Source organism: Triturus cristatus, chromosome 5_2, assembly GCF_964204655.1.
Source record: "Triturus cristatus chromosome 5_2, aTriCri1.1, whole genome shotgun sequence".
Taxonomy (NCBI): domain Eukaryota; kingdom Metazoa; phylum Chordata; class Amphibia; order Caudata; family Salamandridae; genus Triturus; species Triturus cristatus.
Window position 1 is genome coordinate 104,803,016 of NC_140588.1, and position 24,611 is coordinate 104,827,626.

Here is a 24,611-nt window from a genome sequence, read left to right on the forward strand (position 1 = left end):
CAGTCGTTTACCACTCGCAGCTATGGGGCCCAGTGGTCGAGTTGTAGGTCCAACACTTCGATGCACCCTGCGTACTGTCCCCTAGTAAGTGTTGTCAGTGCTATTCTCAGTGCGCCCCGTCCCACAACAAAGAACGGGTGACTGCGTTAACTGCTGTACAGGCGGAGTCTGGGACCTCAAAGAATGTATTCTGCTGCATGCATGGGAACTTAAGCAATACAATCATTTTATAGATCCCTGTCCAACCCGTTAGTCATAGCAGGAGTTTCCTTCACGGTCTGGCGTCTGTCTTGTATTCGTCTAGGATAGGTCAAAGGTTATGGCTTTGGAATTCCCTAAATTGTGTTGTTATATATATCCCTAGGTATTCAAACGCATGCATCAACCATTCCAGAGGGCATTTCCATTTCCGTGAGGGCCTCCACACTGAGTGGAAGTATGTCACTGACTTGTGCCCATTGATGTGTACTCCGGTGTATTTTGTAAATGTGTTAAGTATAGCCATGGTGAAAAGAATGGCATACAGACATGGTGTATTGCAATACGCAGTCAGATGTGTATAGCAAGCTATTACCACCCCAAAGCCGTCCCAAAAATTACTGGGGCCCATACCAAACGCACTTAGTTGGCAAGGAGATGGAGGAGGCTGAAGGTTAATGAAAATAATAGACTACAGACTACAGATGCAAGGGGCCCCGGATGCTCAAGAACGGATAACACAAGCTGAGCGAACAGATTGTACACAACGAGGTTCGGGGGGGGAGGGGGGAGGGCTCAACTAGGGAACTGTCAAAGCCGCAGTCGGAATTTATAGTGGGTGGATTATCGGTGGTTTAAACTGTACAGTTGTAAGTTAAGTAACTAATCCAGGTACAAATAACATGGACATTTATGGTATGGGGATAGACAGTGCAATCCGTAAATGTAAAAAGTACGACAGTTGCACACTCAATGTCATGTTATGCTGTAACATTATCTGCATATGGTAAATGTGTTCCATTTGATGAAGAAAAAAAAGTATAGCCAGGCTGCGTGGGATCGAGGGCTCCGGGTCCACCAGGTACAGCAGCATGTCATCTGCATTTATTGAGATTCTAACTTCCCAGCCTGGGTCTCAGCGGAGCCCTCTCACCAAAGCGACTCTTCTCACCTATTCCGCCAGTGGCTCAATTGCTAAAATGAAGAGGAGGGACGATAGTGGACAACCCTGCTGCATCCTCCGTCCCATCTCAAATTCCTGGTAAACCGTGCCATTGACCTGCACTTGCAGCGGGCACACATACTGCAGCCATCGCCATGCCTAGAACTCCCCTCTAAAGCCCATCTTTTCGAGGATGACCTTCAGATATGGCCATTCAATCAAGCCGAACGCCCTGGCCATGTCCAGAGACAGGAGCACCACTGATTCTTTCAAACTACCCCTATTACCCAAAACTCCATACAGGCGCTGCAGATTATGATGTGTAGATCTATGGAACACGAAGCCCGACTGATCAGGCTTGACCAGTTAACTATCTCATATAAATGATTGGCTAAAACCTTCACTAGAATTTTAACCTCTACATTTAGAGAAATTGGTCTATATGATGCACACTTCTCCATGGGTTTCTCCTTTTTGTGTATTAGCACCACTATCAATTGGATGGGAAAGTTCCGGCAAGCACCCTGCCTCTCGGGCCTGCTGGTACATTTGCAACAGTGGTTCAACCAGTTTGCAGCTCTGGCATTTAAAAAACTCGATCAGGAAGCCATTTGACCCCTGGGTTTTCTAACTTTTGAGCTGGCCCATGGTGTCACCTATTTTAGTTCTTCCATTGGTCTCTCTAGCCATGTCCTGTCACCGCTGTTAATCTGGGGGGGTCAGGACATCACGGATTAAACTTTTGAGATTCCACCTCTGCGTATCTTCTGTCTGGCAGGTACACTCCCTCCAGATAAACAGTGAAGGCCTCCGCTACATCCGGCGCAGATTCCACGAAGAGTTCAATATTCGTTATCACACGTCATATCCACCTCTGACTCTCAATCCTACGCACTAGCCATGCTAGTAGCTTCCTGGCCTGATTTCCCACTTCATAAAGTCTGTGCTGTTTTACGCACAAGAATGTTCTGGCATCCCCTTCCAGTAGTTGCCATTTATTCCATGGATAGTACAATCTTGTGGGCTAAAGTAGCATCCTGATCTAACACACATTCTCCCACCAGTTTTGTTTCAAGTTCTTGGACTACCCCATATTTGTCCCTTTGCTTGCCTGTTGTTTTTACAATTAAGTGCCCCGTATAGGAGTTTGTCGGCATCCCACATTGTGATGTTAGACCCAACAGATTGCTCATTATGGGCCATATGTAGGTAGCCTAATACCGGTCGGTAACGGCCGATTTTCGGTAAATATACCGTTACCGACCGGTATTTAGGCTTTTGCTATGTAGGGGGAACATTTCAGGATTCGGTCATTTACCGAATCGGTAAAATTACCGATTCGGTAATTTTACCGATTCGGTAAATACCGAATCCTGAAATGAGATGTAGGTGACACTCAAATGAGTGATGTGTAGGGAAAATAATTCGGTATTTAGCACCAAATATATGTTGGTGCTAAATACCGAATTTATTGCAAAAAGCAATATTTTGCTGGACTAACAGTGCCATGTGGCAGACATACATGCCCTTAGGGCATGTATGTGCGCCACATGTGCACACATGCAGGAATCAGGGGTGCAACAGGGTGTCAATGTGACACCCTGCCACCCTTGAATGTGCTCCCCCCATTACCGAATCGGTATTTACCGATTCGGTAATGAGGCATACCTTCCCATTGATTCAATCAATGGGAAGGTATGCCTCATTACCGATTCGGTAAATACCGATTCGGTAATTACCGAATTTCTCCGATTCGGTAATATTTACCGAATGATTACCTACATACGAGTTACCATTTCTTAAATACCGAATCGGTAAAGTTCGGTATTTAAGAAGTGGTAACTTGTATGCTACCTACATATGGCCCTATATGTGAAATACTACTCTGTCGCCTGGCGGAGAAATTCTTTGCTATTCCAGTGTTGGATTTCCCAGTAGTCCAGTCACCACCCTAGCCTTGGGGCCCATACCATGGAATAGACTGTGGTGCAGAGGTGAGAATGATCCAAGATTCTCATACGAGAAAGTGTGTGTTCCTAAACCTACCCCCCAGCAGGTTCGGTACCAGGAAATAATCCAGTTGTGACATAGCCCTCATCCCATTGACTACGTAATAGTTTTGGAGTTCCCAGGTGTGAGAGTCTTGCCAGAGATCCATAAGACCCAGTGCACTTCGTGAAGTCCATGAGTCTTGTGTCAAAATGATTTTTTCATCATGCCGTTGTCTTCTGATCTTAGTCTGCGTTCATTATCAGATTCAGCTCTCCCCCATGATTGGCAGTGTATCTGACATCTGGAGCAGTCACCTATTCATTTTCACCAACATCTCCGTCTGAAGGCATGGGGGACATACCACAACACTATTGTTACCTGCTCGCACTGCCAGGAGCCCCTGGTTGCCGTATAGCACACCGCTTGATCTAATCTGTCCATATCTGTGTCACAGCAAAAGGCAGTGATCTACAGGCCAATATGGCTGTGCCCACAAGCCTGTGGAAACTCCTGAGTGTGCCACGACTTTGTAGCTCACCCTGCCCTAAATACACATCCGTTACCTGCCAGATGCATATCTTGTAGCAATATTAAGTCTGGGTCTTGGCGATTGAGGTATTTCTTCACCAGACCTTAATTTTGTACCCTAGCCCATTAATGTTATATAAGAGGATCTTTAGTGGTAAATTATGGGTTGCTCTGGTCCTCCCTGCAATGTTATATAGTCCTGTCTGCCGTGTCCTCCCCCACCCCCTGTCATCTGTTTAGTGAGCTCCCCCTGGTCGATAAAAAGCCCTCTCTATCCCATCCCACCCATTCCCTTAAGCCTCTTGTTGTGAGCCTTGACCTGCCCACCTCCCCAAATCCGGGCGTTTGTCGTCCTCCCCCAACATTTAATTTAAAAATCCAGGAGATTGTCCACTATAGTAAGTATTTCTGATCCACTCTCGAAAGAATTGAGGTGGCCTCTTGAAGGTGTGGATATGCAGAGGGGCTTGCCCCCCAGCTTTACAAGCTTCTAACATGTTGTGTGCCTCTGGTTTCTGGTTCAGGATTCCTCTGTGCTCCTCCATCCTGGAAACCAGTATCCGTCTGTCTACGTGCACTGGCAAAGGGGTCCCTAACCTCCGTCTCACCTGTTTGGCCTCTTTGTCTCCTCTGTCCAGCTGGGCACCAACCCTCCAGTCATTCCCATATCGCTTCTGGTGATAGGAAGAACCAGGTTTTACCCTTCGCCACCACTCAATGTTTTGCGGGAAAGATCATAGAGTATGAGATGATTTTTTCTTGCAGCATTCAAGTTTTACTTTGTCAAATGGCCGCCTTTTATTTTGTTCCGCCTGTGTGTTGTCTGGGAACAACCGGACCTCTGTGTTGTCGATAGAGATCAGGCCCTTCTGGTGGGCTGCCATCAGGATAGTGTCCTGATTCTTGTAGTTCAGGATCCATGCAATCAGTGTCATCGGCCTTGCCCCGAGCCATGGCGGAATACTCTGCACTCTACGCTTTATTTTCTACTGCAAAGTGGTTGGAGAGAGACCCTGAGCTCACCATATTTTTCATCAGATCTTCAATAAACTGATCCACCGCTGATCCTTCTGCCTTTTCTGGCAGACCCACAAAGCGCAGATTATTGCGTCCGGAGTGGCCCTCTGCATCCTCCACCCGAGTATGTAGCTATTTTGTGGTGTCCATGAGGCGTTGGATCTCATGTTCCAGGTGTTTAATGGCCATCGTTTGGTCATACAGGGTTTGTTCGGCTGGCCCCATTCTACTCGTCATTTTATGAAGATCCACTCTCAGAAGTGTAAGGTCCACTGCCAACATATGTATTTTGTGCCCAAGTCTTGTTCTGAAATCATGAACTGCCTTAAGATGATCACGCAGCGATGGCTTCCTGTGAGGTTTCAGTCTGTGCTTTGGGTGTGGGCTCCACAACACCGCCCCTGAAGGTGTATTTATCTAGTTTATTTGCTTGAGGTGCCCTAGGGGCCTTGTCTCATACCATTTGAAAGAATCACTGTCCAGGCCACCGCCTGTGGAGGTCTCAGTGTTGCTTAGTTCCCTCCACTATTTTCTCCTGGTTTCTTTGTCACCAACACCTCCCGTCTAAGCAGGGTTCCTTCTCAGGGGGTAGTTTCTCTAATATATTTCCCCTTCCCCCCCCCCACCGTCTGTTCGGTGGGCAATGTGGTCCCTGCCTCGTCTGCCTGTCATGCTGGTGTTCTCTCCCCTCCTTTTGCCCTCGGCTTTGGGCTCAGATCGTGCATAACTGCTCAGCCTCCTCCCGGAGCCCTTTGGAGGCCCCGGTCACCCCCAGGTGGGCTGCCTGCCACCATTCTGTAGAGCTACTCGCCCGCCGGAGATCTTCACTCACCCCGTCCTCCAGGTTGCGATATCTATGCCGTGCCATGCCACCTCACTGGTGTTCTGAGCGGGTGCTCCAGCCTCTATGCTTCCCCCTCAGGTTCCCACTGCTCCGTTCACCATGTGCAGGCCCGAATCTGGATACTCCACTTTCCGTCCAGCACCTGGATTTTTGATGGGGGGCGAACATTGCATGCACCTGCGGGTTGTTTAAGCGGTGCCTGTTGTGGCCCCCGTCTCCAGTAATGATTAAGTGGGGTCCATGGAAGTCAAAAGGTTTAGAACAGCTGATCTAGTCTAAAGGTGAGGAATCTGCAGTTTGAAGTACCTCTCAGTAGAACAAGCTACTTGCCTTCACTAACACCCTTCTGGTGGATACTCTATGTACCGCAGATTCCTTGCCACCTTCCTGCCTCTCCGTTTGTAGAATCGTCTTTTTCCCATCCACAAAGGTCCCAAACTAAAGATCTTCACTCTTTTACCTCTGAATATTGTTGGACTCCACATCCAAGGACACAAACGGAGTCAAGAAAGAAACTCACGTCGACATGCAGAGGTGGCGCTTACATGTAGCTCTGTTGTGTCTTCTGGTGTGGTACGAAGTCATCATGGAGGTGCACACTGCACTGCCACCTACCAGCACACTGGAGCAATGCTGTTCAAATCTTCTGACTCCAGGGAATATTCTTAAGGTGGGGCATCTGCGGTCAGATAGAGTATCCACCAGAAAGAGTAGAGCGCAATGATAGGTAACTTGCTCTTCACTGCCGGGGATGTGGGGCCAGTACTTTACCTTGCTAACGTTTTTTTTCTTTCCGTTCTTTTTTTTTTCGTTCTTATTTTTTTATAGTCATTCTTGTTCTTTTTGATTATGTCTTCACGTTACTGTAATGCCAAACCAATGATTCTATTTTTTTTGCACCAATAAGAATCCTAGTTCTCTGTAATGCTTATTAAAATTAAAAAGGGTTTACCCAATGTACAGGAACAGCTAAGGGAGGGCCACAGGGACAATTCCGGTCTGCACATGTCTGACTTGTGTAGACAGACTGACTTGGCGGGCATTCCTGCAGCAGCCTCCTATGTCCAGAAAACTATGGGAATTACTGAATATATAGCGCTGAGGCCATGCCTTCTTTATACTTTAAAAGCAACAAGAGACTAATCACTCAATGCATGGGGTGGGGTTGGAGCCATATGTGTAAAAAAAATGAAAGGTAAGGAAAATGAAAAGTAAATTTTTCTTGTTGTGCCTTTTTTAATGACCCATATGTAGAATTGCTGTACATTGGTGTTAGACAGTAGGACCTCTCAACGATAGCGGCGTAAAGATAGTTTGGAGTAGGCAATGGCAGAGGATCGCCACATGGCAAATGTGAGAAACATTTCGCCCTCAGTAGAAGCAATTGACGTTGGTCATGGTTTTCCTACATTCTGTTTTTGCTAATTATTCTTTATGCCAATCCACATCATCATGACAGCAATAGGTGTGCTAACTATTTAAATCTGAAAAATATGAAATACAGAATTTGAAGGAGTAGATCCATTTTTGTCTTCAAATTGATTTTTATTTAATTTTATTGTAAAAGAAAAAGGGGAGCATAAACATGTATTGGATACAATGCCATTGTTTTGTTTTTAGTTTATTACAGTCATTACTCGATGAAGATATTTTTAGTTTATTACAATCCTTACTCGATGAAGATATTCAAGGACAATTAGAGAGTTAATAGATTCTAATAGGTAGAAAGATTAATACATTCAGAAGACATTTGAAAGCAAGATGCACGTGCGGGTCCATTGTTCTTTGCTTCAAAAACAGGGAAAAAACAATCCAGAGGAGCGAGAAACAAAGGGTCAGGGTGGGGAAAAGGGAGGTGGGTTGATGTTCAAGTGCATTTTTCATAGATAAAAACCCATTGTGAAAGACCCAGCAAGCATTCTCGGTGTTTACCATACTTCTTTGAAAATAATACATAAGAATATACCACTTACAAAAAAAAGTATTTTTGGGGGAGTTGTCCTGCCTCCCCAAAAAGATTTAAAAAACTACTTCATAAAGAAAACTTTAAAATGAACAATACCATTAAACTGTAACAGAAAGGTGTTGAAAGATTTATAGAAAAAGTAAAAACCATGACAATAAAATTGGCCTCTTAGTCACAATCTGTCAATCGACTTTGTCTCTGAAATTACGGGAGTGCATTTCAGTGGATTTTCTGAAATCCGAAAATTCTTTTAAAATTAATTTTCAATTGCAGGCCAGTGCTGTGTGGTGTTCATTTTAAAGTAAGCCATAATTAGCGGACCTGATCTGGTGCCCTTTGTATGAAGAGAAAATGAGTAACAAAGAATCTGATGGAAAGATTGTAAACAAAATAAGGCATGATTATAGCCCTTGAACATGTGCACACGAAAAATGTAAATTCTCAACCAGAATTTTGGAGAATTTGCTAAAATGTTTTTTTATGTTGGTTCAAGGGCCATGTCACAACTCAGAATCAAGTGCGGTGGAGCAAACGAAAGAGAAAAATATCTGGTTTTCTCAATAATCGTACTACTACGTATGACATAACGAACCTTTCTTCAAAGTTAAACATTTTCAAAAGTCAGAGATCAGACAGTATTATCATTGGAAAGGTTACAACTATGTCCAAATTTGTCTGGCTTGAGGACCAGAATCTGTGCTTGAGGTTGACCTACTGTTCAGGGGGGTCAGAACATTTTCTTCCCCATACCCATAGTCTGAATAGACTGTGCTACCCTGAGCACATTTGAAAACTTTATTAGATCCAGATAATAGACGAGTACCAGTTTGAAAATTGTACAGCTAAAGCTGTAACATATTTGTCAATATTTCATCAAAGAACTATGTGGGTAAAGGAGGGCACTTTTTGCAGTTTGAGGGTTGTGGATTTTGCGAAGTTCTCTTCATAAAACTTAACATGTATGATAGCAAATGCGATCTTAATGAACTATATTTAGATTAGCAACGTGCAGCACATCACATTTATTCATTTAAAATAGGAGAAAAGACCATTGCTCCAGGGACACCTTTGGATTTGGAGGGCTCTGGGCTAACCATATTTTGGGGTCCCCTGTTCCAAACAACTTTGAATTTATGATCCACTTTCAGCTCTTTCATTCTTTCTTTGGCCACGTCACTGACATTGCACAGGCTCACCGGTCCAAATTCTAAATGTGTTTACATCTAATATTCAGAGGTAGCAATGTGTGTTTTCAATATTCTAACACAGCAGCAGCTCTCTAATATTGTGGCAAATAATCTCTGTGACCCCCCCCCCTCGCATTTCTCATATGTGACTTCCTGTTTTGATCTAAAAGAAAACTTTTTTATGTATGTTGCATGAAAATTAAACCCACTACTCTGCAAAATGTCTATAATAGACTTCCACACATCATCCACATTAAAAACAAATGAAAGGAAAACAGTATCCAAAACAATCTGTTTAAGAATTATTCAAGGTCATGAGGGATATGCTATCTGCAGAACAGAGCTGGCCCGATCAGGGCCCTGCCTGAAAGGGTTGGGCCCTGGGCCAGTGCCCACTTTGCCCATGCCTTAAAACATCTTGGCATAGCTTACAAACCATTTTTTATTAGTTATTAGGGACATTGGTTTGCTCCTCCGTAACTGATTCAGATTCTTGTTGTACGCAGGGCAGCAGACCAGTTCTGTGGGTGACTTCATCATGGTGGAAAATGGACAACAGCAAAATGGGACTTGCGAAAGATCAATGGAACCAGAACGTGCGTACAATAATTTATTTTGAACAAAAAATAGATAGATTTTTGTCTTTTTGATGAATTCTGATCACTTTTTAAACAGTGTTCCTTAAGATTAATTCACAAATCATAGTTGGCACTGGATGAACCATTTAAGCTGTCTATTCAAATAGTTGTAATACTAGCAGAATGCAACAGTCTGTGGCATGATTTCTGCTTAATTAAACCAATACTTTAGATTAAGAAATTCACCAAAAGGAGTATATATGAGCTGTCCTCTCTAAATTAATAGCAGAAGCTGAAACATTGGCTAAAATAAATATAAATGTTATCCTAAAATGGAGCATGATAACTAGCAAACTGGGAAAACGATAGGGCAGACATTGATTGTGTTCGTTATTTAAGTGTAACACAGAAGTGAACTATTGAAGGTCATCTATTAGATGCTGAAATGATGTACAGTGGTAGTGCAACCCCATCCTAGAGACAAGGAAAATCAAACTGGGTATAGGTAATTCGAATTAAAGTACTAAAAGCTTTTTGAACAGTGGTACAAAAGTCAATACAAATTACTGTTTCGACCTTGCATACTGTTTGGGTAAACGAAAGATACTTCCTAAGGGAGAGAAATGATTGGTTGAGCTGGTCCCACTCTTGCATTCCATCTGCAGAAAAAGGAACGTGAAGAACCAGTATTGATTTTGTACCTTTATTTGATCAGCTTCCAGTGTAATCAGTTGATGTTCATATTATAATTTCAGGTTACTGCATTTTTTATGTCTATTGTACGCATTTGCAACTGAAACACCTGTACGTCTTTTTATTCAGATATTTGATCTTGAAGATGGTTTTGTGAGGCAGTAAGAAATGTTGCACTTGTCGCCACTGGACTCGGACGTATATGACTTGAGGAGGTCATAGATTCAACCTGTATTGTTTGGACCTAGAGGGTATTTGTGGCTAGCCATTGTTTTTTACCATAAGTATAGTTTTGTGAAATATGGGGGTATATGATGAAAAGTTTGTATTTGCCAGGCACCAGCCCAACAAATCTCTTTAGGTGAAACTTCACTTCAGGATTTTCTTACTATGCAACACTGTCAAATATTGAACTGTCTGAAGAGCTACAATGAGCTATTGAGAAGTCTTATCTAACACCTGAGATGGGGATCTGATATGGTGGCATCTCTCTGGGCTGTGTATTAGGGAGCTGACCTATTGGCTCCCATGCCTACCCGGTGAAGGAGATTGGTGTCCTGCAGAGCATGAGTAGTTCCTGATAATTTGGCCTCCATTGTTAGTGCTGTGAGACCCACTAAGTGCAGAATTCGCCAGTATTGAATCTTTCATAGATTCACATGCTTGACTCTTCCTTATCGTTATGGTGGTAGTCTCGCAGTAGTTAGAAAAGCAGTACTATGAAAGTACATTAGAAACCTTCGAAAGGAAAGTAAAACTTTACATCCATCAGCATCTTTAGGTTGGTCTAAACTTTAACCAATGAGAGATGAGCCCTAGAACCTCAACTCCTCAGCAGAGCCACCATACCTCAGATTTCGCGCACCAGTGTGTTAGGGTAAGTAGTCACATGAGGTAAAAAGTGGCAAGCCTAGACTGGGAGGATGGAGGGCCACATGTGAATCTATCCAAGATAATAATGGAGAACCACAGTGTACATGTAAGTAACTTGTTTTTTCTCCAGTATTGAATCTTTCATAGATTCACATGCTTGAATCAGGGTAGTTAGCAGTTCCATCCGCTTAAACATCGCAAATACGTGAAGATACTTCCATATGCATGTGAATAAACATATATATCTATATAATGTGACGGTAATCCCTAAAAATATAAACAGTTATCCAAACGATATATATATATATGTGTATATATATTGTATGAGTTTTGGGGGCTGCTCCAAGACAACCCCCTGCCCCCCCGCCCCCCTGCCCCCCCCCTTCATCACGGGCGGCAAAGGCAGGGACCTCCATGGGCGGCAGAGTGCCTGGCTACGCCACTGTGTGCAGTGACCGATTCTTATGGTGTAATCTGCAGGAAACATCAACAATTTGGAGTGTAACCCCTTTTACAGTGGCACAGGGATAGGGTTCAGCCAAACCAATAAAAAACAAATTCCCTTGGACCTGTTATTAAAACCCAATCTTTCGCTATGTGGATGTTATTAACCCAAGAAAAACAAATATAAATTTGATGTCAAAAAGCAACAAACAATTATGCTTCAACCACAATATTTAGATATCTGTTTAACAACTGTTTTTTATGGAAATACATATTTTATGTTTTATGCTAGTTTTAATTCAGTTATTGGCCCTGAGGAAGATGGGATAAAGGTCAAGAAGGCACCAAAACGCTGTTAACACTAACTTTTTTTAGTACTTTGATTGTACACAGATGTTTTTTTATGTTATTGTTGGATCAAATGTTTTTGATGTTGTATCTGGTCCAATGGATGATATATTACATCAGCAAATGTTGATAGGATGTTATGTGCAATTTCATTAATTATCAGAGACTCTAAATATTGTGAGTGAAGCATAATTGTTTGTTGTTTTTTGCCATCGAAGTTATATTTGATGTTCTTGGGTTGATAATTAAGCATGTATAATCAAGAAGAACTGGCTCTTAGTTGAAGCCTTTAGTTTGTGTTTGGTAAACTGATAGGTTTCTTAAGAAAACCCTCACCCACCAACCTAGTTGGTGGCATGCTTAATCATTGGGTCCCACCCAAGGCGTCGAGTGCACCCTGGGTGTGCTACGACGCCTGAACTACAGCAGAGCGGGCTTTTTTGGTGTGTGGTGCAGTGATAGTGATGTTAAAACGATCTATAGGGTCCCCTTTAGAGGTAGAAGTAATTTTAATGACGGGGCCCTATGACAGGGTTAAAAATTGGATCGGGCGGATAGGTGTAGAGTTTTATGTTTGGATTCTGGTATTCTAAAAAGCAGGTCTACATGTTTCAGCCAGGCTGTGTTATATGCTGGCTTTCGTCAGGACCAGAGCAAAAAGTGCGTGAACCGGTCGAGGTGAGGTCTCCAGGACCGGGTGGTGAAAAAGGGGCGCACACGCTAAGGTGCGAAAAATTGGAGAGAAACTAGTTGTTTCCTACTACTACTACTTGTATTTGGAAGTGCTGTTGAAATTATGGTCGTTTTACAATTTTACGACATGGATCCCACATGGGGGCAGTGCTTGTAGTCACACGTTTGTCAAGGTCTACTGGCCTCCATTTGTACCTGTTGCGGCCTTCGGTAGGGATCCTGAGGATAATTAAGCATCCACATAGCGAAAGATTGGGCTTCAACAACAAGTCCAGGGGAAAAACTTTTGTATTGGTCAGCTACAGGGAATACATTCAGCTGCTCATGTGTTTCTTGAGCCAATTCACCTTTCAATTAAAAGAGCTCTCTGCTAGGTGGAAAGAAAAATGAGACAGTCCCTTACAAGGGCGCAATATATGATGGTGCGCCTGTGGAAACAGAGAACCACTGCCTTATCGACTGACACCGACAAGGCTATAAGGCTTTGAGTCATTCTTTCTTTCTCTTTTTCACATTCTTTACTCTTTGACTCCATGTCCCCTTACTGTAATCAGAGGATTTTTTTGAGACACCTCCATCTACTCTCTATTCTTACCTTGTCTTTCCACATTTAGTTTCTCCTCCTATTATCTCCATTTCCTTAATTGGTCTTTCTTTTTCTGAGTGTCACCGTCCCAATAGATGCCTTATGTACTAACCATCACACCATAAATATCATACTCTCCCTATTTGAGGGAGTGGGTGGCGGGTACTCTTGTGCCTTGCCCTTACTTGTGCCTTAATAATACTGGTCAGCGAAACGCTATGTAAGTAGATTGTGTCCTTATATTAAATCCTGTCACATTTAGATGGCTGAATCTGGAGTGATACCTTGTTTGTCAGTAGATGTTCCCCGTTGTTTTTGCTGTCTCAAATTCTATTGTATATTATTAAGCTATTTGGAACACACAGTAATAAAATCTTAAGTGACAAAAAATTTTGACCTGAGGTATTAACAGCATCAATAATGCATACACTAATGGTGATCCCCAGCAAGTGCATTTATCTGACGCCGTCAGACGTTCACAAATGTTTCAACTCATTGTGCGTTAGAATTTGCCAGTTCTTAGAGATGATTTTCTTTACTTCATTGGAAACATTACTGTGTGTTCTTGCATAGATGTGTTCTTTTTGGTCTTCTTTGTTTTTATCCAAACGGAGGGTCTCCCTGTCTCTGACTAAGCTGTTTGACTGCTACTGAATATCAAAAGTGCTCCCCGTTATATGGTCGACCCCATCCTGATTTATGTCATTGGACAGTGTGAACATATTCTTCCCCTATAAGAAATTCTCTCTCCCCTCCCATAGGAGGCCCACAATTTGCCTCCTACTATAATTTAGAGTAATAACCGCATCAACAATTACTGCTCCATTCTACTGAGGAGTAATGCAAACTAAACTCACTATATGGCCATTGTATCGTGCTTTCCATTCTCCCAAGGAGAAATGCTGTATACCACAGAGACAATACTATATCACATCCCTCAAACCAGTATGCTGCACAAATTGGAAATTCTTTGAGAACCAGAAATCACTCTAATAACTAATCTGGACACATCTGAGAGTTTCTGGAGGCTTCCTCTTGCCTAAAAATGAAATTGAAATTATTGCCATTCATGCTGTTTATTTCACTTACAACTTTATCACTAGCCCACAGTTTCTTGAAGCTGTCTATTATTGAGGTCCCTCTAATTCTCTTTCGGTTTCATTTTAGACGATAGAAGGAGATTTCCTTGCCATATCACCCTCTTATTCTGAATCAATGCCTGTTGCATCTATTTTCGCTAGTCCGGCGATCTTGGCATCTCCATGACTGCTCCCTAATGGCTACATAATGATGTGTATCAGCTGTTGGTTTCTTCCTTCTTTCTGCAAATCAAACGAATTGTACAGCATTTTTTCAATCACAGTGGTGATGAATTCCACAGGAGTCAAGAAGATCATGCGCATCAGTCTCAAAAGATACTGCCAATTGTGTAGTTTTTAAACCAGCTCCACCCTTAAATGTTGCTTTAGCCAACTTTTCCTTGAATCCAGTTTCTGAATCTTTGCACCGAAATCTACCAAGTATTCTCCATCTTAACCATCCTTACATGTAGCCCTCTACTTTACCTTCAACTGCACTCACATCAGCTCCATTTTGACAGATTTCTGCACCAGATCACCCATGCATTGTTTTAAGGAGCATAGGAACAATTTCTCACCTTTGCCGACTTTGTATTCATCTTTGAACCAGGGCAGACTATTAATGCCACCTCTTGTGTGTACAAGCTCAAGATGGTTTTTAAAGCAAGCCTAAGATTTGAAGACAGATTCTTTCTGCTCCTTTCTCTCATAGTAAATTGTGGTAAGCTCCAGACATCAGGACAGTTGCATGGTCACCATGAATGTTGGGCAAAAACATGTACTAGGTGCCTGAGGGCAAGAGATGAAAACCTGTGCCCTAGCCACCAAACGGCCTGCTGCAGCTTCAGATAACCATAGCAGCTCCGTGGGTAGGATCAACCGACCTCAGCTCCAAGAATGTTACTATGCTATCCAGGTCTGCAAAAGGACATCCAGCCCAAGACCCTCAGTGCTTGTCATATCATATGCCACAGGTGTGCAACTCCATAGTCTGTGCACAGGATGATTTTATTCCCAGGTGCAGGAAGGAGAAGACACATAACTGCATCTTGAGATTGAAGACTCTCATGCAAGTGTGTAGTTGTCTGACATTTCAGCCACATCTAGAGGGCTCCATTGTACTCGGGGAGTTTGTGTACCGCTCACCAGGGACAACAGCAGTATACAGTGTGGGAGTCAAGGAATATTGTGGCCATCTTGGCCAATCCTTTATTTATTGTTTTTTGATGAAATCAAGCTAAGCTGGTAAGTGCTTTGATGGTTGAGGCGGAATGCCATAAAAGTAAATCTCCATATAATCAGCTTAAGGTTTGCCAAAACTAAGTGATACCTTGGAAATGCTTTAGATTCATTTTAAAGTAAATAACCAACCCCCTCTTGATTACCCAGAAAAATGGCGGTAGAAGAGAAGAATAACACTCTACATGTTCCTTACCTTAACTCTTTTTTTTTTCTTTCAATAACATTAAATTAATGTTATTTAAACAAATGCAGAGTAAAGTACAGCATTTTTAAGGATGTATGTAAAGGTAAAAACCCACTGTAAATACTCCTCTCCATGGTATGTATCTGTGTGATAAAGACTGTGGGGTAAAGGTCATGCGGTGTAATGACTGCCAGGTAAGAGCTACATACCTACTGTGTTCTATCTCTAGAGCAGAGGTCTTCAAACTTTTGGATGCCGAGACCCCCCTGTCAACATTTTGAGGCGTAAGGACCCCCTCCTGACAAAAATTTCTAAACCTGTTGACTAAATTGTGTGGGATGAAAATGTAAATGAGGTTATGTGATGCCGCGTATTTTGGGATAGCATTGCTTCATTATTTTGACAATTTTTACACACAGTAACACCGAGGGAAGATTTCACCCAATCAGTACCCATTTATAGCCAAAATACAGCAATTATCATTAGAAAGATTTCAAGTCAACCTTTGTGAAGGGCCTTCCACTCTGCAGCAGTACGTGTTGCCACATTATAAGCTCACCTGGCCCTGACCGGGAGAAGCAGGGTCCCTTAAAACCCTGGCAGTTTTGTACAGAGTTAAACAGTTTACCCATGCATCTTTCCTCTCACCCCCTCCCTTCCATCCCTCTCTCCTCTCCTAACCCCGGATCCCTCTCTCACTTGGCAGGCCATTTTCTTTTACCCCTTTTTACAACTTCTGAATTCTCCCCATTCAACCTCTCACTTCACCTTTAATCACCTCTTGCCATTCTGTCTTTTCACTGCTCTCATCTCTTAACAGTCTCTCACATTTATCTCATGGCCTCTCTGACCCTGTCACCTCCTGTGCCCCTCAGCACTTCTCATTCACCTCGTCTCTCCATTCAAATTTTTGTCTATTTGCATCTTACACCTCTCCAGTCCCCCCATTCCTCTTTCACATCTCCCCTTTGTTCTAACAGAAGCCCTCACCTTTGGATCACACTCACTTCTTGCGTGTCCACACTTCTCTTCGGCAATTCACATTTCTCCTCATCCCTGACCTCTTCAATCAAATTCTCTCACTCCCTTGCTGTCCTCTCCCATCCTCTCATCACCAAGCATACGGGTCGGACCCGTATGCTCCTCTCGGCATGTGCCACTCTGCTTATTGTTCCCTAATTCAAGAAGGCATGAGTTGTCTGTCTTGCTGTTTTGATGTAGGCCGAGCAGTTATGGAACGTGCACCCTCCTTTGCTTCGCTCCACCAAGAATCTATTATCCTTTAGGAAGATATAAAAACCTTTCTCTATGCTCTGTAGGTTACCCCATTTGGCTGGTTCTCCTTCTGTGTGTTTCTCATTTGCCTTCAGGCAGTAGATGGTTATTGGCCCCAGGAGCCACTAGACCAGAACTTCAGGAGGGGGGGGGGGGGGCTAACACTCCCAGTCAGGGCTGGTCCTAACACTGGTCGCACCCGGTGCAACAGTCTTTTTTGATGCCCCACCCCCGTTTCCTCCTTCTCCATGAATTCCTTCACTGCCACTCACCAACAATGCATCACATCTCTCTATAGCACCTTTCTGACAAACATTTCATTTTTTATAGCACTACTCATAGTTTACTCACACTCATTTCTGTGATCTGCATGGTACATATTCTTTGTAGCAGGCACATTAACCCTCTGCACTGTGTGGGTGACAAGACTGCCAATGTGAGGGCACGGTGAGCGATGCAACAGTGTGAGAGTAGGGTAAGAGGAGTGACTGCAGGGTGAGTGAGGTGGGGTATGAATTTGGGTGCGGATGCAAGTTCAGAATGGGATGAATGAATGTATGATTACTGATGGGCTTGTTTGAGTGAGTTGCATATTGACTAGTGAGGGGGACAGGTGAGTGAAGTGTCACATGAGTGCAGGATGAGTAGTGTACTCGTGTGACTGCAGGGTGAGGTATAGGATGAGCAGCACAAGTGCATTGTGAGTGCAGAGTGATCACTGTGAGTGCAAGGTGAGCGGGTGAATGGTGTGAGTGCATGGTGATCAGTGTGAGTGCATTGTGATCGCTGTGCGTGCAGGGTGAGCGTGAAAGTGAAGGGCGAGAATGAGGAATGAGTTGTCTGAATGCAGGGTGCATTCCCAGACCCATGAAGTAACTAAGCATGTTATTGACGGCGGCGTAGAGTTTAAGATCTAAGTTAAACTATTGCGGCATTAATCGGGGATCGAGGGTGAAGGAAATAAATAATGTGCTGATCCTGCAACAAACTTCCAGCCCTATGGTTAGGGTTGCCAGCAGATTATTTTGATGGCCCAGTCGGTACAAAAAAAAAGCAGTCACCTAAAGCTGTATTTTCAGTACTTATCTGTGCATACTTCGAACAGCAAATATAAATAGAAAGCACTTTTAATTGTGTTCTAGGGCTGCCTCAATGATCCATGACTGATGATTAAAGAGAACAAAGACAGAAAAGTCATATAACGAATGCATACATACTTTTTTATTTCTAAGTCTATTTAGTGCCAAGAGGAGATCTTTGCAGGCTCTTTAAACAAAACACGGCAGGCGTTTTTCTTTTGGCAAACCTACTTTATATTCCTTTCCATGAAATGCATTCTCACACTACAGCAATAAATGTAAAAGACAAATGTAAGGAATAGGCTGAGTGGGGACCCAGGGGGTACTGGAACCAGGGAAAAAACCTAAGCCTCTGTAACCAGTTTGAAAAGGCATGTAAAATGCAAATGGTCTTTAAAGACCTGTGAAAAACAGGGAGTGCTGGAGATAAGACTCCAGACACTGCCCAGCTGAGCCCCCAGCAGCTCGAGTTTCACTGCAGCAGCCCGGACTGAGACACAGGACGTGGGAAGACGGAGGGGGGGCTGAAGCCCTTGGGCCTGTGCGGAAGTGTGACTGGGAAGGCGCGACCCCCTTTGCATCACTCCACGGCCCCCCCCCTGGGGGTCGCGCCCCACAGTTTGAAGACCCCTGCTCTAGAGTGACCCTTAACTCTATTGCAATTCTATAAAGCTCTGATCCATGTCTTCTACAGCAAAGGTCAGAAAGATGACTTAACTCAGTTGGCACTTCTGCTGAAACCTATCTGGGGCCTGCAAGTGACAATTTTGATTTGCGACAAGAATGAGTACAAATTAGCTTGGTAATAGCAACTAACGCCTGCCTTTTTCATTGGTTAGGAATGCAGGAAAGAAGCTTTTAGTCAAGGATACTGAGGACTCATATCCACATTGGGAAATTAACTCCTTCAGTTCAGTAATCATATATTCCAACAGTATGGTCCATTGTTTACTAAACTTCTGTGTTCGTTTGTCCATCCCTAGGCCAATAACGCAGTTTACTACATAGCTCCAGTAAAATCATCTTGCCTGGATTTAGTGTTATCCCACTAGCAACATGTAGAAGAGAATTTTCTCTTTCCATGCATGCAAAGGGTAAATCTGTTAAGGAGCGCTGGCATCAAAATGACTTTCAGACTCTGCAAGCCTTGATTTGAAAGCCTTCTTAATCCTCTGTAGAACCTGTCCCCAGGAAGGGGGAATCGAGGATGTGAACACATCTTTGTCAATGTACTCATCTGCATGCAGTCTCTCCATCATAAGTTATGTTTCATGAATCACAATCATGCCGGTGTGTAGTGCCAATGATTTAGAAACTGAAAGAGACATCTAGCCGCAGATTCCATACCTTGAATTTCCCAGGCGTCAGACTGGATCTGAAATATTTTTCTTCGAGCAATACCCTTGTGCGCTAGTAAGTGGTGTCATCCGGCTCTTCGTGGCGTTGTCAGCATCATATCTCCCATGTTGTGACTTCCACATCACCTATATAGGCGCCGTCTCGGTGCTCGGACGTCAGATTTTTCTTTCCGTGTCAGTTAGCACAGATTTGTGAAGAGAGTTAACCTCTGTCTCTTTATGACCTGTTTTTAAAAACTTTTTGTTGATTTTTTTGGTTTGCAGAATGTCCAAGAAGTCTTCCAGATTCCAGCCGTGTGGTGCCTGTTACCGCACTGTGTTGGTAACAAATCCACACCTGATATGCCTTTGGTGCCTGGAGTGCTACCACGACTCATAGTAGTGCTCCGACTGATGGGCCATGGCTCCGATAGTTTTGGGGGAGTGGTCCCTAAAGCTGCTTGCGGTCTGGCGGTCGGCACTGTGCCGTTCGCCCCAGAGGTCTTGTTCTCGGTTCCAGTCGAGAGGAAGGCCTAAGTCTTCGTCCTCCCACTCAGTCTTCGAATCGGGCAGGTAAGAAGCACAAGAAGTCGGAGAACACTTTGACTTCTCCCCGTCGGTCGGCTGACGCGACGGAGTAGTCTTGGCGTTCCAGGCCTCGTTTCAGCTGAGCCTGCGCCTGGGTTGGCTCTGCACTTTTTGACTTTCTGGAAGCCTGAGCGACCCCCGCCCAACTCAAGTAATTTTATGACATCATGTGCCTCATATGTTGGCGGCTTGACTCTGCTGATGCGCCTTTACGCCCCGCAGGCTCAGAGGGGGCTCCATTGTGTTCCACGCCGGCAGCTTCAGTACTTGATGCAGATGACTCCCCCATGGATCCAGACCGACGCCCGTCGTGCCACTACGATCGTCCCCGGCCCGACACTGAGACTCTAGGGCTAGCCCAATTCTTATCCCCAACAGTATGGAGCTTGATCGGCACTGACCTACGACGATTCTTGCGCCCCAGCTCCCTTGGGTGCTAGGTCGGTTCCTCTGCCTTATTTTGGAGGGCTGGTAATGGAGGAAGATTAGGATCCTTTACAAGACCAGTATGAACACAAAACGGACGGTTATGAGAAATTGGGTGAGGCCAGTGGACTGCATACCTCTTCAGATTATGGCCTGCCTTCTCCCCCCTATCGTGGCTACGGAGTGGGGAGCTTCATATTCTATGGTGGTGAGAAGGGCAGCTGAGGTCCTGGACCTTCAGCCTTCTTCGGTGTAAGTCAAAGTGAACATCTTGAGGGAGGTCTTGCAGCAGAGTGTCTTCTCCACGGAACCCCCCCTGCCATTCAATAAAGCCTTTGACTGATGTACTTCTAAGAACCTAGTCCAAGTCCAGCATAGGGGCTTCTGTGAATAGGACAATCACCCGCCGCTAGCGCCCTGCACCCGGCGACCCAAATTTCCTCACCAACCACCCTACCCCGGAGAGCTTGGTGGTCAAAGCCTGGTGCGTTCCCTTCCACTCCCCCAGAAATGGAAGTCAAGAGGCTGGATAGTTGGGGTAAGAAAATCTTTTCTTCCGCCAGCCTTGCTTTGCGGTCAGTGAACACTGCATGCCTGTTGGGCCATTATTCCCACACCTGTGGGAAACAGTTGCGCAAGTGCTGCCACAGGTCCGGAATGTGGACCGAACTATACTCTCCAAAGCGGTATCAGATGGGAAAAATGCAGCCAAATTCCCCATTCATTGTGGGCTTGATACGTCCACCTCGCTAGGCAGAGCGATGTCATCGCCGGTGGCTGTTCGAAGCCACGCCTGGCTGAGAACTTATGGCTTTTCTGGGTATGTCCAGGCTTTCCTCATTGGCATTCCCTTTGATGGCACCCGCCTCCTCTGAGACAAAACAGACATGGCTCTAGAGCTCTTTAAGGGCTCAAGAGCTACGGCCATGTCCTTGGGACTGTCAGTGGCCACACATTCCCTGTCTGCTTTTCGCCCTTTTTGTGGCTATGGAGGGGCTTTCAGCCAATCCAGCCATACCCCAACCACAAGGCAGCGCAAGTTCAGCAACCTCTGTGCGGCAGTGGGAGCTGTTCAGTCTGACCCTGTGGGTCGGGAGGCCAGAGGTCGGGTCAGTCTGCCACAACCCTTCCACCTCAGCCTTCAAACCCTTCTGGTCTGGCACTTCAAGATCATGGGCAGCCAGTTGGTGGCAGGATCAGCTATCACCTCCACCACAGGCAAAACATTATGTCAGACAAGTGGGTTCTTAAGATAGCCCGAAGGGGCTACTCCCTTCACTTCTAGACTACCCCTGCTTCCATGCCTCCAACTTACAAACGGCTGACGGAGGATCACCTGACTTTGATTCAGCAGGTAGTCATGACTCTCTTGGCCAAGGGAGCCATAGAGAGGGTTCCACAGCCAGAAGCAGGCTGTGATTGTTATTCCCTCTACTTTCGGGTCCTGAAAAAGGACAAAGGCCTTCATCCTATCCTGGATCTCCAAGCCCTCAACTACTTCCTCAAAAACGGAAAAGTTCAAGATGCTCACTCTTGCTCAGGTCTTGTCTGCCCTCGACCCAGGAGACTGGATGGTAGCGTTAGATTTGCAGGATGCTTATTTTCACATACCTGTTCTGCCTGCCCACCAGCACTATCTGCGGTTTACGATATGCCATGAGCACTTTCAGTTCACCGTGCTCACCTTTAGTCTTACCCGCGCCCCTCTGGTGTTCACCAAGGTGATGGCGGTGGTCGCAGCCCTTCTAAGCATATCGGGTGCCAGGCTTCCCCCAGCTTGACGACTGGCTGTTGATGGCAAGCTCATCCCATCTCTAGGCTTAGGCAAACCTCCTGCATTCACTGAGGTTCACTATCAACGTGCCGAAGTAACACCTGACTCCCTCTCGGATGCTCCCTTTCATTGGTGGTCACATTTTAGATCTTATTTTTGCCGAAGAAAACACAGCCAAAGTAAATGCCACCTCGCCTCTTTACTGGACTGATCATTTCCTAGTTATTTTTACAGTGGCCATCTCCATAAAAAACCCAGACCTTGCCACCACACTTAATTATCGCCAATACATGGAATGGAACAAAATGCCTGATATTGCCAAACAAACGTCTATATTCACTGGTACTAATGTGTTTGACGAAAATGAGCCTGTGGAAACAAACTATCTGGAATTTTGCAAACAGATCACTAAGGCTCTTGATCTGATTATTCCCGTAAAAAATGTAAAGACTAAGCGTAAGCCATCTGGCCCCTGGTTTAATGAAAATCTAAAAAATCTTTAAAAGAACTGTAAACTTTCAGAAAGAAAATGGAGGAAATGCTATGATACAGCTGGTAAAGACATTTTGAAGACCACATTGAATAACTATAAAAATTAAATTTCTAAAGCAAAAACTGAGTTTTTTGCCAACTCAATTCTAGAGGCTCCTAACAAAACTCGCAGTGTCTTTAAGATAGTCGATGAATTGTCTAATCCTGACTGCTTGAAAAATAAAACTATCGCAACTCAAGAACTATGCGAAAGCTTAGCTACTTTTTGTGACGAGAAAATATCAAAAATAATTACTGGGTTGTGAGTAAGTCAGGAAAATTCATGTGACCCTGTATCTGAGGCTTGCATTCAGCCATTAACCTATCAGATAGAGGAAGGGGCTCACGAGAATAGACCTGCAAAGCTAAGCCAGTTTGCTATACCCACGGAAGAAGAGTTCTATAAACTTGCTATGAGCACCAAATCTGGCTCCCCGATGGACCCCGCCCCCACAAGGTCTGGAAGGAGTATGGCAGGCAGCTAGTACCACAGCTCCATCGGATCTGCAGCCAATCCTTGAGCAGCGGGACAGTCCCTCCCTACTGGAAACAGGCCATGGTGACACCGCTGCTGAAGTAACCCACCCTTGACCCTCAGTGTCCAAACATTTATCATCCTATTTACCTCCTCCCATACCCAGTAAAAATTCTTGAACGCCTGGTCAGCAGAATTCTCTCTCTAGTTCTAGGAACTAATCTGAGACTTGAAGGTGAGCAATTTGGCTTTCAACCAGGTCATGGTACAGAGCCAGCACTAGTAATGGTCCTGGACGAACTTAGAATGCGGGCAGACAGAGATCAGTCAACTGTTTTGATTCTACTAGACATGTCTGCCGCATTCGACTTGGTCAGTCATATAATTTTGCTAAGGCGGATTGCAGAACTTGGGCTGGAGGGCCTAGCTCTTAACTGGCTACAGTCCTATCTGGAGAATAGGCAACAAGCTGTGTCCCTCCCCGCTTTCCTTATTAAATTTAGAACGATTCAGCATGGGGTCCCCCAAGGGTCATCCATTAGCCTGATCCTTTTTAATATTTATTTAAGTACACTGATTCCCATCATTAAATCCTATAACATCAAGCTGGTGAATTATGCAGATGACACGCAGCTCATCTTGTCTCTTAAAGACAGAGTCTACGTCACTCAGTAACTTCCACGAATGTATGCAGAAGACTGCTAGATGGCTCACGGATGATTCCCTGTAGTTTAATGGTGGAAAAACGGAAATCTTGCATTGCACAGTGAAAAAAAATCCCTCATCCACTTCCTGATAAATTCTGGCCCATTCAGACAGACACTCCTCCCACACCAGCGGTAGCTGTGCGCAATTTGGGGGTAGTTTTCGACAACAAGTTGAGTATGGAGAAACATGTAAACAAAAAAAATGGAACCTGCTTCTCCCTCATCAAAGCCCTGCGGAAAACCCTCCCCATGTTACCTTTGTCAGTCAGGGCTCTAGTAGTTAGAAGTGTTATCCTGAGCAGGCTGGACTATTGTAACACCCTGTTCCTCGGTGCACTCAATTTCCTCATTCAGAAACTACAAAGAATACAAACAATAGCTGCAAAGTTAGCTTTAAAGAGGAGACACGATGATTCTGCATCCGTGGCTCTGCACTTGCTCCCTCTAGCCCAGAGAATTCAGTTCAAAGCATTATGTATTTTGTTCAAGGCCCTTCATGGACTTGGACCTCTGCAGAAAATATTTGTCTGGCACTACTCATCACAAATTCTTCTTTCTTCCACTGCTCACCTGGTTCGCACCGCCAGAAGGGAGGGAGAACCTTCAGTTGTGCGGCGTCACAACTGTGGAACAATCTCCCACCCAATTTCAGACAAATAGAGGAGTTCCTTCAGTTTAGGAAAAAACTTACATCTTCCCTAGGATGTAGTGCTTGTAATGCATGTGGTGGGTAAACTATGTGCTTGTAGAGGAACATCTGTCATTTTCAGCGCCAGGATACCCGTGGGGTGATAGTGCGCTTTAGAAATTCTGGTTACATTACATTACATTACATCGGAGCTGTTCTGGACACAGTGCAGTTTTGGGCTTATCCTCCTGAACGGCGAGTCTAGGATATTCAAGCTATGATACCACTGTTTCAGCCTCTATCCTGTATTTCGGTGAGAATGACTCTGAGGCTGCTGGTCCTTATGGCCTCCTGCAGCCTGCTTATAACTCACACCAGATGGCATATGCGGGCTCT

The 24,611-nt window shown here is 44.4% G+C and overlaps 1 protein-coding gene across 7 annotated transcripts in view; it reads left to right on the forward strand.

Annotated features, from left to right (window-relative positions):
• The window catches only part of RELCH (RAB11 binding and LisH domain, coiled-coil and HEAT repeat containing), a 760,620-nt gene that overhangs the window by 425,647 nt on the left and 310,362 nt on the right, over window positions 1-24,611 (forward strand). For 3 of the 7 annotated variants that reach the window (XM_085606887.1, XM_085606888.1, XM_085606889.1), the window contains one exon: window positions 9,182-9,271. The exons of the other annotated variants lie outside the window; for them this stretch is intronic. In XM_085606887.1, the coding sequence (XP_085463013.1) occupies window positions 9,182-9,271 (90 nt within the window). The remainder of the gene's footprint in view (window positions 1-9,181; window positions 9,272-24,611) is intronic. 7 annotated transcript variants of the gene reach the window in all.